Source organism: Chiloscyllium punctatum, chromosome 10 (assembly GCF_047496795.1).
Source record: "Chiloscyllium punctatum isolate Juve2018m chromosome 10, sChiPun1.3, whole genome shotgun sequence".
Lineage (NCBI taxonomy): Eukaryota > Metazoa > Chordata > Chondrichthyes > Orectolobiformes > Hemiscylliidae > Chiloscyllium > Chiloscyllium punctatum.
The window spans coordinates 75419173-75435291 of record NC_092748.1 but is presented as its reverse complement, the minus strand read 5'-3'; the positions used below and the strand labels follow the sequence as shown (position 1 = coordinate 75435291).

Below are 16119 nucleotides of genomic sequence, written 5' to 3'. Positions count from 1 at the left end.
CCATCAGCCCAACAAGTCCACACCGATTCTCCAAAGAGCACCCCAACCAGACTTACCTCCCTATCCTATCCCGGCAACCCTGCATTTCCCATGACTAATCCATTAGGTATCCATGGACACTAGAGCGCAATTCAACATGGCCAATCCACCTACCCTGCACATCTTTAGACCATGGTAGGAAATCGGAGCACCTGGAAGAAACCCATGCAGACACGGGGAGAAATGGGAAATTCCAGACAGTCACCCAAGGCTGGAATCAAACCTGCGTTCCTGACACTGTGAGGCAGAAGTGCTAACCACTAAGTCACTGTACTATGCTTTCATCATGTACTTCTTTGTCTTGTATGTCCTTCAGCTGAACTGATCAACCCAAACATTTCCTCCTGTAATCTAAGGCTATCCTCCTCACTATTTGTCGCAAGCTTACTAATCAACCCTCCTACATTCAAGTCTACACTATTTATATGTACCAGCAAGGGCCTCAATTCTAATTCCTTTGGAGCCACAAGGGACACAGGCTTCCAGTCACAAAACATCCCTTGTCCATCAGTGTCTGCGTCCTGCCACTAGGCAATTCTGTAACCAATTTGCCAAATTTCTTTGGATCCATGAAATGTTACCTTCTCTATCAATCCCCCATACAGGTCTTTATCAAAAGCCTTGCTCAAATCCAAGTTGGGATTGAAAATTATCATCAGTACCCTTGCTGCTTCCTTCCTTCCACCAACAGCCTGACATACATTGCATCTGGCCCTGGTTATTTATCTATGTTAGACCATCTATTTATTTATTTTACACTTTCATGATAATTTCTACACCCACACCATCCTTCTCGCTAGTGAACACTGACAGAAAGTATTAATTTTGCAGCTTTGGGTCCATGCACTTTGACCATTAATGGGCCCAACCTTTTCTGGAGTTATCCTCTGATCCTTAATGTACATGTAAAATAATGAAGAATTTTCCTTTATTTTACCTGCCATTATTATTTTATGTTCCTTTTTGCTCTCTTGATTTCCTTTTTATGTTTCCTCTTGCAGATTTTGTACTTCTCTAATGTTTCTGCTGTTTTAAGCTCTTGATATTTGCCAGAAGCAAATGGCAAGCCAATTTTTAAAAATTCTTGAAATGAAGTACAGAACAGAAGCTGGCTGCTTCCACAGGAGCAGAGAGGCTGGGTCTGTACCAATCTGGGGTCCTTAGCCCTCACTTGTGAGTTCTGATCTTTATGGAAACAGACTGCAACTAATCTTATTGCACTATAATTGACTGGCTCTCGATGCTGGCTTTTGGGCGCGTGCATTTCCAGAGCCTAGGAAATCTCATCAGTAGAGATTGGTATTCCTGGTGCAAGCTGCAGAAAGCAAAAATGCCTCAATGTGGTGGGGCCCTTGAAGGCTGTTCATTAAAACCTAACCTTGATATGGATGCATAACTTATTCAAGGTGGAGAGGAAAACCCTCTGCTGGCTTAGTTAGTGGTTCATGCAGATTCTTTCTGCAAACCTGGAGCCTTTAGTTCTATTGGAATCTCACCCACACTTACCACCTGCATATTTTAGCATATTTTAGAAGCATTTGCAACCTGTTAAAAATGCACCTTCCTTGGTTATCAAGTCCTGGGATAGATCTTGAACCTGGAACTTCTTGCCCAAAGGCTGGGACACTACACAGTCGATCATAAGATATCCCCAACAAACCCTCCCCAGGCAAATATATCTTTCCTTTAGGAAGTAAACCAAAAGTGCACACAGTTCTGTCAAAGTCATCTTGCTACAGACTGTTCAACTGCTATAAGGCCTTTTATTCTTTTTCCCCAACTCTCTTATAATATTAGGCAAGATGACATTTACTTTTCTAATTGCTTGCTGTCTTTTCATGTCAACTACTGCATTGCTTAAACAGGACAGCTAAATTCCTCTGAACATGAAAACATAAGTTTTTTTCTGTTACTCCTGCCAAAGAGAATGCATTCACATTTCCCTACATTATGCTTCAATTGTTGTATTCCTTGCCCACTCATTACTCCTTCAGTCTTCTTCCTCTTGACAAAGGTTTGGTCCAATGTTGCACCAGTTGCTTCTTTGTAACAACCACATTTTTGTGACTAGGTTTTAATCCTGGCCAGGGAATGGCATCCAGTAAAATACTAATTCTTTCCCAGGTGATGACCACAAGCTCCATGATTAGGACTGTGTCCTGAAGATGTCACACTTTGGTTTCACAGGAATGGTGTCTGCCTTCAGTAGCATTATCTACTTACTAATCTCATTCATTGCCTTTATCATTCTAAACATGGATAGTTGATGTTCCCCCATTTACGGACATGGTGGGCGGCACAGCAGCTCAATGGTTAACACTGCTGCCTCACAGTGCCAGGGACCTGAGTTTGATTCCACCCTTGGGCAACTCTCTGTGTGGAGTCTGCACATTTGCCCTGTGTCTGCATTGGTTTCCTCCAGGCGCTTTAGTTTCCACCCCCAATCCAAATGTGTGCAGGTTAGTTAGATTGGCCATGCTAAATTGCCCATACAGTCCAGGGATGTGCAGGCTAGGTGGATTATGCATAGGAAATGCAAGATTATTGTTTTAAGGTAGGGGATGGGTTGTTTTTCGAAGAGCCAGTATGGACCTAATGGGCCAAATGACCTGCTTCCACACTGTAGGGATTCTGTGATTCAATCTATATGAAACAAAGCTGTTGAGTTCATTTAGTTTAGCTTATGAGTCAACCTGAAATACCAGAATGTACTTTTTGCTGTGCATTACCAGCAACTTATAGAGTCATTAGTCATACAGCATAGAAATATATCCTTTGGTCTGACCAGTCCATGCTGACCATGTTTCCAAACTAAACTAGTCTCACCTGCTGCGCTTAGCCCATATCCCTTCAAACCTTTCCTTATCCAAATGTCTTTTAAATGTTGTAACTGTACCTGCATCCATCACTCTCTGTGTAAAATTGTTGCCTCTCAGATCCATTTTAAATCTTTCTCCTCTCACCTTAAAAATGTGGCCCGTAGTTTTGAATTCCTCCACCCTAGTGAAAATATACCCTTGTCTTTCACCTTATCTGTGCCCCTCATGAAGGCCTCTACGTGAGCACAGAGGATGCTAGGGGGCACCAATAAGCCCTGGCCACATTCAAAACTGATTGCAGAGCTCAGCTTGCAGCCACCTTGGGGTCTATTTAATTGGTGAAGTAAGGAAATTTTGATTAGATTAAATTACTTACAGTGTGGAAACAGGCCCTTCGGCCCAACAAGTCCACACCGACCCTCCGAAGCGCAACCCACCCAGACCCATTCCCCTCTAACTAATATAACTAACACTACAGGCAATTTAGCATGGCCAATTGATCAAACCTGCACATCTTTGGACTGTGGGAGGAAACCCACGCAGGCACAGGGAGAATATGCAAACTCCACACAGACAGTTGCCGGAGGCAGGAATTGAACCCGGGTCTCTGGCGCTGTGAGGCAGCAGTGCTAATCACTGTTCCACCGTGCCACCCCTTGGTTCAACAAGGGCAAATAAACCCCTTAAAGTTGTTTATTTGGTTAAGATCCTGACATCACCCTACTTACTTATTGGTTTCATAGGAGCAGGCTTACAGACAGATCCCTGACTATTAAGCATTCCATTTCTTAAACTAATAGTGTCACTGCTTCCAGGATCAGATCATCCAACCTAATACCCAATATATCATGCCCAACAGACTGCAGCTTGCATAACTTCTCTTCGGGTTCTAGACACTGCAGATGTGATGACCTAAGATTACAAGGCTCCTCACAATCTTTGACATGCCTCAGTTGCAGCATAATACTTGTACTGCCCTCTCTATTTTAATTACTTAATTTGTCTATCTAATTAATTTATTTTATGGCTTTTAATTTTTTGATTATTTGGTCCATTGTAAGTTAGAAGTGGATACATTTATATTATTCAAAAAATAATGGTTTAAATTGTTTAAATGGTTTAAAAGAAATAAGAATGAGAGGGCATTGATTTAAAGTGATGAACAAATGAAGCAATGGTGATGTGAGAAAGAAGCTTCGAGGCAGTGTGTAGTTAGGGTAAGTGACACACTGCCTGGAAATGAGGTGGAGGCAGTTGTATTGAGGTATTCAAGAGGGCATTGCATGATTATGTGGATAGAAAGAATGTGCAGGAATATGGGGAAAAGGTAGAAGCTTAGCATGAGGTAAAAGAACTGGTTCAGGAACAACAGGTCAAATGGCTTCCATTTGAGCTGCAACAGTTCTGTGATTCAGTGGGTCCATTTGCAGTAACATAACCCCTGTAAAGTACTTGAAGCAAAATCTAGCTCTTGCTTCTCCTGTTTGTAACTAATTTCCCATGTGCATCAAATTTTCAACAATTCCACTCTGAAGGGGCAAGGATAAAAGTGGATCAATGGAAATTGCATTTACAATTAATAATGAATGATGATTTAACATACATTTTCTAATAATGTTGCAACTTTTTTGCAGTTTAATAAGTCACTTTTCTCACTTGAAGGCTACGAAGAAACTAAAATTCTAGAAGTTAGGTAAGGATGAAACTTAATTTCAAAAAGCTAATATCAGTGAAATTAATTTGAAATATGGGCAGGATCGCACGTGCAATATTGATACTCTGAAACTGGAGAATGGAAAATAAAGTATCCAAAATAAAGATAATGACAGATCTAACAAAAGGAATATTAATATGATCGATGCTGAATTATGTTTCACTAAGTATCATTGAAATTGATCTTTTGGTAATAATTCTCTCAACATCAGAAATGTTAATGCTAGATTGATAATTGCTAACATTGTTCTTTATTACATTTTAGAGTCAGAGAACATAGCATAAGACATGGAAACAGACCCTCCAGTTCAACTCGTCCATGCCGACAAGATTTTCCAAGCTAAACTAGTGTCATTTTCCTGTATTTGGCCCATATCTCTCTAAACATTTCCTAATCATGTACCTGTCTAAATGTCTTTTAAATGTTGCAATTTTACCTGCACCTATCACTTCCTCATTCCACAAATGAACTACTCTCTGTGTGAGAAAGTTGCCCCTGAGGTCCCTTTAAAATCTTTCTCCCCTCACCTTACAATTATGCCCTCTAGTTTTGAAGTCTCCTACTTTAGGGAAAAGACCTTTGCTACTTACCTTATTTATGCCCTTCCTATGCTCCAGAGGAAAAGGTCCTGTCTATCCAGTCAGTCTTTATAACTCAAACCCGCCAATCCAAGTAATATCATTTCTGTCCACTCTGCAACGTAATAATATCCTTCCTATAGAACTGTACACAGTACTCCAAAAGTGACATAACCAACATCCTTTATACCTACAACATGACATCCTAACTCCTGTACTCAATGATCTGAGCAATGAAGACAAACATGCCAAATGTCTTCTTTACTACCCTGTTAACTTGTGACACAACTTACAAGAAACTATACACCTGAAACTTACTCATAGAATACTGTAGGAAAAGATGGAATGCACATATTTGAAATGTTTTTCAACAACTGCATTTGAAGTAGATGGTCCTGTGACTATATATTTGCATTTGTTTATGTTGCTAGTACACTATCAATAAGGAATTATAATTAACAATTTGCATACATCACCTTTTAATCATTAAAATCTTCTGAGAAGCCAAATTAGACCAAACTTGTCCCAACGAAGCAGATATTAAGAATGGTGAACTAAATTATGATTGTATGATGACTTGAATGAAGAGATTTAAGTTAAGGAGTGAGCTGAAGAGTGATCTGTTACAGAAATAGATGGTGAAGGATAGAAATGGCACTAGTCCTTGGATAATTTTAAAAGTTTTAATTACAGAAATATGCTTCTACTCTGCCATTATAGTTTCAGTTTCTTAATAAAAATGAGCCCAAATAAATTTTAAATTAATGTCCTCCATCTACATTCAATAAATACAATTAATATATGATTTACAGAGAATTAGAAAGTTTTAGAGAAATAACTCTGGCGCTAGATGGGGAGGCAATGGCTTAGTGGTATTATCACTAGACTATTCATCCAGAAACTTAGCTAATGTTCTGGGGATCCAGATTCAAATCCCACTCATGGCAGTTGGTGAATTTGAATTCAATAAGAAAGTTGTAATTAAGTGTCTAATGATAACCATGAAATCACTGACAATTGTTGGGAAAAACCCACTTGGTTCACTAATGTCCTTTGGGAAGGAAATCTGCCATCCTTATCTGATCTAGATTACATGTGACTACAGACTCACAGTGATGTGGTAGACCCTTATCTGCTCTCTGGGCAATTAGGGATGAGCAATAAATGCTAGCCTGGCCAGTGGAGCCCACATCCTGTGAATGGTTTAAGGCACTGCTTCCAAAATTGGGGCAAGTGTGTGGAGGTGTGCGTCAGAAGTCAGTCAGAGAAACACACAGTTCTTGGAAATATGTTGGCCTTGAAAATATGGAGGGAAATAGGGAAGTTAGATTTAATGATTTTTGATACTCAGAGCCAATCTAGGACACTGAGTATAGCTTTGATGGGCAAAGTGGACGTAATGTGATTTAGGACATATTTTGCAGAATTTTGACGAATCACTGTTTGTAGAGAATGGAAGTTGGAAGGCTAACATGAAGAAACATTGGAATAGTAATGTATTTGGTGCCGGAGATAAAGGTGAGAGTTTCAGGGGTATATGGACTGAGGCTGATGTTGACCTGGGTAATGTAATAAAGATGGAAGATTTGCTCTTCCGATGAAGAGGGTATAAGAGAAAACATTCAGCTTCAGACCCACAGGAATGTGGTGGATCTTACCTATTCTCTGTAATCACCTCTAGCAAGTGACTCAGTTGTATCAAACCATGAGAGTAAATTTGAATAAGACCAAAACTGGATTAACTTCCCAGAGATAAAAAAAAAGCACACTCCAACTTATCAAACTGTGAACTTGCTTCAAAATTGAGATACGAGTCAAGCAATGGTGGGAAGTAGCTGAATGCAACAAATCTTTATAGCCATGTCCCCAGACTCCACTCATCTGCAAGTGAGCAGGTGAGGGAAAGTGTTGGAGATGAGTGAGGGGGTCTGTGGGAAGGGGAGAGCTCTCTTGTCCAAGCATTTTCAGAGTTTTTCCCTGATTCTTATTGACTTTAACTTTGCTGAGACTCCTTGATATCAGACATGGTCAAATGCAGCCTTGATGACAGTGGTAATCACTTTCAATCCACCTCTGGAATACAACTCTTTTGTCCATGTTTGAACCAAGGCTATAGTGAGGTAAAGAGGCAAGAGACACTGGCAGAATGCAAACTAGGCATCTCTGAGTTATTTATTGTTGAGCAAGTACTGCTTTGTAGCTCTAGGAGAAAGTGAGGACTGCAGATGCTGGAGATCAGAGCTGAAAATGTGTTGCTAGAAAAGTGCAGCAGGTCAGGCAGCATTCAAGGAGCAGGAGAATCGATTTTTCGGGCACGAGCCCTTCCTGAAGAAGGGCTCATGCCTGAAACGTCGATTCTCCTGCTTCTTGGATGCTGCCTGACCAGCTGCGCTTTTCCAGTAACACATTTTCTGCTTGGTAGCTCTGTTGATGACAACTTCCATCCTTAACTGATGATTGGTAATGTATGGAAACAGTTTAGCTAGGGTAACAGCTAGCACAAATTTTCAGTACTATTATCAGAATGTTGTCGGGTTCCAGAATCTTTGCAGTATCCAGTACCTTCAGCTGTTTCTCAATATCATGCGGAGCGAATCAAATTAGCTGAAGATTAGCATCTCTGATAATGGGGACCTTAGGAGGAAGTCAAGATAGATCATTCACTCAACACTTCTAACTGAGGAATGTCACAAATGTTTAGCCTTGCCTTTTTGCCCTGATGATCTGGGCTCCCAATCATTGACAGAATCAAAAGGTGTGGCACTGAAAAGGTACTGCCGGTAAGGCAGCATCCAATGAGCAGGAGAGTCAACGATTTGAGCATAAATTTTTCATCAGGAATGCAGTCTTCACTTTCCCCAATCATTGAGGATAGGGATATTTGTGTCATCTATTCCAGAGTGTTGTTTAATTGCCCATCACCTTTCACAACTGATTATGACAGGATTGCAGAGCTTAAATCTGATGAATTGGCAATGGGAGTGCTTAGCCTTATCACTTGCTGTTGATTGGCATGCAAATGCTCCTTGCTGTAACTTCACTAGGTTGACACTTAATTTTTGATGTGCTTTGTGCTGTTCCTGGTATTCCCTCCTGCACTCTTCATTCAACTTAGCTTGGTTCTCTACTGTCATGTTAATGATAGAGTGGGCCTGACTATGAGGTTGCAGATTGTACAGTTATGTTTCTGCTGAATGCTTAAAGCACTCAATGGATGTCCAATCTTGAGTTGTTTGATCTGATCAAAGTCTATACCATTTATCACAGTGATAATGCCACAAGGTGATAAAGGTTATCCACAGTGTGAGGATATTGATGGATGGTTAATCATCTTATGTACCAGATACTCTCAAGTCTGCAGTTTAATAATTTGAGGGAGTGATGATGGGGCTGTACCAGAAGAGCAATCAGGATGACAGGGAGTATGGTGGTCATTACAAACTTTGACTGCCAAAGTAGTGCAGAAGAAACATAGAAAAGAGACTATCAAAGGCTTAACAGTTGGAATTTTGAAAGTGCAACTATACATGACTTGGGAAGAGTTTATTTCAAAAAGGAAAGCAGAAGGACATTTTAACTGGGGTTCAGGGGTGGAGAGATGCGGGAAGTGGAGGAGATGCGCTGAATGGCATTGATGACCACGAGGGAGGGGAAATTGTGGTCTTTGACGTAGGAGGCCATCTGGGGTGTTCTGGAGTGGAATTGGTCCTCCTAGGAGGAGATGCAGCAGAGGCGGAGGAATTGGGAGTAAGGGGTAGCATTTTTACAGGAGGGTAAATGGGATGAAGTGCAATCCAGGTAGCTGTGGAGTTGGAAGCAGATGTCCGTTTGTGTCGATCACCATTAATGGAGATGGAGAGGTCCAGGAAGGGGAGGGAGGTGTCCAAATGGTCCAGGTGAACTTGAGGTCAGGGCGGAAGGTGTTTGTAAAGCTGATGAACTGTTCAAACCTCTCATGTGAGCACGAGACAGGGCCTTTATAGTTATCGATGTAGTGGAGAAAAAGGTAGGGGAATGATGCTGGTGTAACTTCTTCTGTTACACAGTTACACTGCCCTCAGTATTGACTTAACTAGCTTCCTCATCTCCCCTCCCTCCACCTTATCCCAAATCTAAGCCCTCTAGAACTGTCCTATCTGTCCATCTTCCTTCTCATCTATCCCCTCCACCCTCTGCTCTGACCTATCACCACCACACCCACCTTCATCTACCTATCGCATTCCTAGCTACCTTCCCCCAGCCCCATGCCCCTCCCATTCGTCTCTCAGCTCCCTTGCTCCCACCCACCCCCCTCCCGCCCCCCCACAAATTCTTGATGATGGGCTTATGCTCGAAATGCCAATTCTCCTCCTCCTCGGATGTTGCCTGACCAGCCTGTGCTTTTCCAGCACCACACTTTTTGACATTTATGACAGAGATGAGAAGGAATTTCTTCCCTGAGAGTGTAGTGCACAATTCTTTAAGCAGAGGGCTGTTGAGACTGTATCATTAAGTATACTGAAGGCTGAGATAGACAGTTTTTGAAGATTTTGAACAGTAAAGGAATCCAGAGTTATAGGGGCAAGACAGAAAAGTGGAGTTGAGGATTGTCAGAACAGCTGTGATATCATTGAATGGCAGAGCAGACTCAGTCAGCCAAATCGCCTACTTCTGCTCCAAATTCATATAATCTTATGCTGGTATTGATGGTTATAGAAAATCTTCAGAGAAAATGGCAATATGTGGTGTTACCCAGGAGCAAGCTTGATATGGTAACAGGAGTATCGGAAGGCAAAGGAGTAGTTAGGGTGTGGATTAAGGGCTGAGGTTACATGAGCACAGGAAGAAATTTAAGTTAGCATAACCAGATCATACCAAAGAAGGGTAACTGGAGAAAAGGATTCAACAGTAATCCATTGAGGAACGATAAAGTGTGATACAAGAAACAGTGCTGTTTTAGATTCTTGGGTAAATATTTTCATTGTTCTCTTAACTTAATAGTCCCTTCAGTATGCAACTGTACTCTTGTGCAGGTCAATGATAAGATGACTTTCTAATTACAGGAAGGGCAGTGTCATCACAACAGTGTATAATACATTTACTATAAGCTCAAATGTTAGTGAAAAATGTATTGAAGACGCTATGAAGAAGAATGAATTTTATTCATTTACATGTAAGTAATGCCTTGTTTTGTTCATTTTATAATAAAAATAAAGTAGCTTCTGTCCTTCTGTAAAACGATGTTTAGATGCATTTAGTGCAATCCTCTTCTGGCCAACATTTCCAGGACAATATTCAAACTTTCTTTGTTGGAGACAGATGTTCTATTTTCACATTTGTGTAGAGCTTGGTGATATGAATTCATAAATCCAAAAAATACCTTAATATACAATAAAATTAGTACTCGCAATGTGTAAAAAGATCAGAAATATACGAAGTATATCAGCAGATAATAATGAATTAAAGGAAGGCTAATTGAGAATATGAAAACACATTTAGTGATATTAAAACATAATAAGTGATTGCATAAGTGTATAAAAACAAAACCTTTTGCAAAAAACAACTTTTGCTCATGCATGAATGCGTGCTTGCAACAGGTTAAGATAAAGGTAAGGCAGAAATGTTAAAGAAAACATTTGCATTGTGTTTACAATTAATAGCACAAGTGAAAAAGCATTGTACTTCAGATGAGGATGATGCAAACATTGAAGATAATTATCAAGAAAAAATTGGCTCTAAAAAGATTATCAAAGCTCAGGGCTGTTAATTCATTGGTCCTTTATGTCAGGCACCCATGGCTGTTGAATGAGGTCTCTGCTGTTTCCAGTGCTCAATTAGGAAGGGTGCAAATATGTACCCAGCCTGAGGTGCATGATCAATCAGTATAGATTCGCTCAAATCAAGTTATGTTTGACCAATTGAAGAGACGTTTTACAGAAATAACCAACCGGTTCTATAGAAATGTAAGGTGCTGCATTTTGGAAAAACAGATCAGGGCAGGACTTATATACTTAATTGTAGGGTCTTGGGGAGTGTTGCTGAACAAAGAGATCTTGGAGTGCAAGTTCATAGTTCCTTGAAAGTGGAGTCACAGGTAGATAGGATAGTGAAGAAGACATATAGCATACTTTCCCTCATTGGTTAGAGTATTGAGTTTTGGAGTTGGAAGGTCATATTGTGGCTGTACAGGAAATTGGTTAGGCCACATTTGGAGTATTGTGTAAAATTCTGTTCTCCCTTGCTATAGGAAGGATGTTGTGAAAATTGAAAGGGTTCAGAAAAGATATACAAAGATGTTGCCAGGGTTGAAGGGTTTTAGCCGTAGGGAGAGACTGATTAGGTTGGGGCTATTTTCCCTGGAGTGTCAGAGGCTGAAGGGTGACCTTATAGATGTTTATAAAATCATGAGGGGCATGGATAGGGTAAATAGACAAAGTCTTTTCCATGGGTTGAGGGAGTCCCAAACTAGAGGGCATAGGTTTAAGGTGAGAGGGGAAACATTTAAAAGGGCAACCTTTTCATGCAGAGGATGGTGTGTTTACAGAACAAGCTGCCAGAGGAAGTAGTGGAGGCTGATACAATTAAAACATTAAAAAGGCATCTGGATGGGTACATGAAAAGGAAGGGTTTGGAGGGATATGGACTAAGTGCTGGCAAATGTGACTAGATTAGGTTAGGACATCTGGTTGACATTGTCAAGTTGAACCGAAGGGTCTGTTTCCATGTTGTATGACTCTAAGATAGCAGCTGTTTTGTATGTAAATATTCACAAGGCATTTAGTACTGTCATTTAGAAATGAAATGAAATTATCCCAGTTGATTAGATAGCTATAGTTTGGATCATATGAATGTCAATAACATTGGGCTTGACTCCTTATTTTGGCTAAAGAAGTCTCAGGGCATGCCTCCCCCCACTATCCATGGTAAACATCATGGCATTTTGGAGAGGATCTTGTAAATGGTGGTATTCCTATGCATCTGTTGCCTTTGTCCTTCTTGTTGGTAGAGGTTGTGAGATTGAAAGGTGCTGTCAGAGGAACTTTGGTAAACCACTAAGGACTTCTGGAGTCCAAATAGCTGATAAAAAAGGTTTTGAAAGATAATATATTTAGAAGGCAGAACAGTTAACTGTGAGTCAAGATAAAGTGAGCAATACTTTTAAACAGATAATTCTTCGATAACTCAAAAATGGGAGTTAAAACCATAAAGTGGATCCACCAAAATTTAGTTCTTAGAACTGTAGGCACTGGGTACAAAAAAAATGATAAACTTATAAAACAGATTTTGATCAATCTATATTCAACTATATATTGTGTAATACTTTCGGTGGTTCATGATAAGAAAGGTATTAAAGACATGTCTCTGCCATTGACCAATCTGGAGAATCATGGGAAGCCTCTATAGAAGACACATTTAGTCAAAAGCATGATGGAGCTAAAACAAAAATGTCTACTGTAAATGTGCAGGACAAAGCAACAGAACAAGCTCAAAATATGGTAGAATGTGAATTTGAAATATTCAGAAAGGATTAATTGTGAAGAGTGGCAAAACCATAACTCATTTATGATGCTTTAATATCAACCTATAGGCAGATTAGAGTTAAGATCCCTTGCTGGTCCCTGCTCATAGTCTGACTTGCATTGTAGTCGAGAGTGAGGTGCTGGAAAAGCACAGCAGGTCAGACAGCATCCAAGGAGCAGGAGAATCGATGTTTTAGGCATTAGCCCTTCATTAGGAATGAGGCTTGTGGCCGGGGGGCTGAAAGATAAACGTGAGGTGAGTTGGGTTGAGGAGAAGGTGGCTGAGAATGCAAAAGGTGGATGAAGGTGAGGGAGAAGGTGATATGTTGGAGAGGAGGGTGGAGCGGATAGATGGGAAAGGTGATACACAGGTCAAGAGGGCCGTGCCGTGTTGGAGGCTTGGGGCTGGGACAATGTGGGGGGGGAGGGAAAATGTGGAAACTGGTAAAATCCACATTGATCCCGTGTGGTTGCAGGATCACAAGGCAGAATATGAGGCATTCTTTCTCAAGCATCAGGAAGTAAGGGTTTGGCTTTGGAGGAGTCCCAGGACATACATGCCCATGGTGGACTGGCTGAACACTTCAACTCCGTCTCCCATTCTGCCAAAGACATGCAATGGGATCAATGTGGATTTCAGCAGTTTCCTCATTTCTCCAACATCTGCAGTCCCCACTTTCTCCTATCTAACGTGCATTGCAGTCTGGCTCCACAACCCAGTCTTGTTCAGATTTTCGATGTAATCCCAACAGTGGCCACCAACAAAACTTGGCAATGTTGGGCCAACATAGCTGCCAGCTCACCAGATTGGCCAGCAGCTCCCTAAAGCGGTACTTCCTTACCACATGAAGTTGGTAATTTCAACCTTAGACACTTAACACCGTTTCCAGCATATAATAGCCACAAGGCAGCTGTCATTTTGGTGGATGGGTTCTGTGATACTGATGTTATTAATTTAAAAATCTGATAGCAGAAAAAGTTACAGGTGGTAACATAAGTATCAATTTATCAGGTACGAGTACCTTGCTGAAGCCCATCACTGCACCTGTGGTAGATCATGAGGGCAGAACCGATCTGGGTTAATAAACATAGCTATTTGTACAGAAACAGATTCCAGATGCCACGTCATATCACATCACAGTGGCAGTAAATTGCAGTTGTTAAACGAACTCCCATCCCCACATCCCACATCCAAAACCCAGTCCTACCCTGCGCTCCCCCCCTCCCCTACTTTCCCCAGTTCCTTAGCGTGTACAATCTCTCCTTTCTTAAAAAGACCCAACAACTTAACTCCACCATCTATAAGGCTTCTTCCCAGGACCTCCTTGCAATCTGAGCAGTGCCCACGACACTCTCCTGGCAAAGATCAGACTTCTGCACTGCAGACTGTTATAGAGGGTGGGACTTCTTCCTACTGAGTGAGGGTCTGGCTTTTGTTAAGGCCACCCACATTGTATCATCATTGTCGGGTACCCTTTTCTAAAACTGACTACTTTGCAACAAACCTTTCTTTGAGACGACAAGAAGTCCATCCCTTAAGCAGCCTGGTGTTTTTCGATATGAATTCCATCAGTATAATATTGAATACAGTATATAAATTAAATATTTGTAAATTAATTTATTATTTTGTTTTCGTCAATAGCTGTGGTTGGATGTAATTTGAAAAAGTGTGACCGTTATACTACGACAGGTTGTTGTCAGCCACTTCATGGACTTGCTGAGTGCATTTGCAAAGTTGGATTTTTTAGAAATGGAAGATATGATCCAAAATGCCAAGGTATTTTCATTTACCTCCTGATTTTTGACATTAGATATTTGTATATAAATGGCATAATATTTGTTAGGATCACAAATCACTTGAATTTTTATTTGCTGATTACAGTTTTGAAAATTATGTCATTCAGATTATAAATTTCCCTTTGAGTCTTGCTGAAAAAGAGATTTTATGTTAAAAGTTTTTATCTTGAAGTCAGTTTGGGGAAGATTAAGGGAAATTGGATATCAAAAATGTTGAATAAAAGACAAAGTGAGTGGTAGTGGTTATCAAGAAGACAAAGGGGTAGGTACTAATGACAAAATAAAGATGAGCACTGACTGAAAGCACATTATGAAAGAAACAAGTACAGATACTGAGGGTGGGGTGTTGTGAAGGAGAGGATGTGAAATTATCAAAATGGAGGACAGAGGACTAAAATTGTTGAACTCAATGTTGAGTCCTGAAGGCTGTAAAGTACCAAAACATAACATGAAGCATTGTTCCTATAGCTTATTTGCCTCTTCAACACACCACCATGTTCCCTGACCAATATCTCTGTCCAGTGAAGCTCAGCATAAGCTAGAAGAACAGCATAAGCTAGAAGAGTTCCACTCAGGAACTCTGTAGCCTTCAAGACATAATATCGGGTTCAACAATTTAAGGTCTTGAGGTGATGTTCTTACCCCAACTCCCACACACCGAACCTTGTTATCACATCCCAAAAGAGAAAATGTTGGAAAATCTCAGCAGGTCTGGCAGCATCTGTAAGGAGAGAAAAGAGCTGACATTTCGATTCTAACTGACACTTTGTCAAAGCTCCTTGTTATCACATGGGCTGCTTCCACACACAATCCATTGTCAGCTACTAATAGCTCCACTAACAGCTATTTCTTCCCCCAAACTGACGTTTATGCACTCCTTTGTCTGTCCAACTGTTTTTCTCCCTCTTTGGGCTCTATCTCCCCCTAATATTTACTTTCTCCCTTTCCCACACCGTATCTTCTGCATAAATATCAAACTTTTCCCAGCTACTATCAGTTTTGAAGTCATTGGACTCAAAATGTTAACTCTGATTTTTCTTCACAGATGCTGGCAGACCAGCTGAGTTTTTTTTTCCAGCAATTTCTGTTTTTGTTTTTGCTTCTGATTTCAGCATCTGCAGTTCTTTCAGTATTTTTATTTCTATAACTCGTGTTGAGCTTCATAGAAAGGCTATAGCAGGCCTCATACAGAAATGTAAGCATAAGAGCAAAATAGTGCATTTAAATGGCAAGCAATCAGAAGATTAGAGTCATCCCTGAGCAAAGGTGTTCTGTAAAGTGGTCACCCAGCCTTCATTTGGGATTCTCAATATTCAGAAGACCACCTTGTGAGCAGCAGATATACCCAACTAGACAAAAAGTAAATTGCTGCTTCACTTTGGGGTGTTTGCCAATGAGGAGGTTAAAGTGCAAGTTTAAGTTTGCTGTGATCACATGGGAAAGTGCCTTAGAAGGGGAATGAGACGGTAGGGGGTGATAAAGGAAGTGAACCAGGGTGTCACCAGGTTGTCATAAAGGGAATGGTTCCTATGGAATGCTGACTGCTGACAGGGGAATAGAGGGGAAGATGTTTTTGGTGGTGATATCATGATGGCAGAAATGGTGGAGGATGAACGTTTGAATGTGGAGGCTGGTGGAAAGTGAGAACAAGGGGGAACCCTTTTATGTTTCTG

General features: G+C 40.7%; 1 protein-coding gene across 25 annotated transcripts in view; it reads left to right on the top strand.

Annotated features, from left to right (window-relative positions):
* The window catches only part of LOC140482304 (mucin-13-like), a 91097-nt gene that overhangs the window by 55997 nt on the left and 18981 nt on the right, over positions 1 to 16119 (top strand). For all 25 annotated transcript variants that reach the window (XM_072579553.1, XM_072579561.1, XM_072579564.1 and 22 more), the window contains 3 exons: positions 4493 to 4551; positions 10193 to 10302; positions 14292 to 14426. In XM_072579553.1, the coding sequence (XP_072435654.1) occupies positions 4493 to 4551; positions 10193 to 10302; positions 14292 to 14426 (304 nt within the window). The remainder of the gene's footprint in view (positions 1 to 4492; positions 4552 to 10192; positions 10303 to 14291; positions 14427 to 16119) is intronic.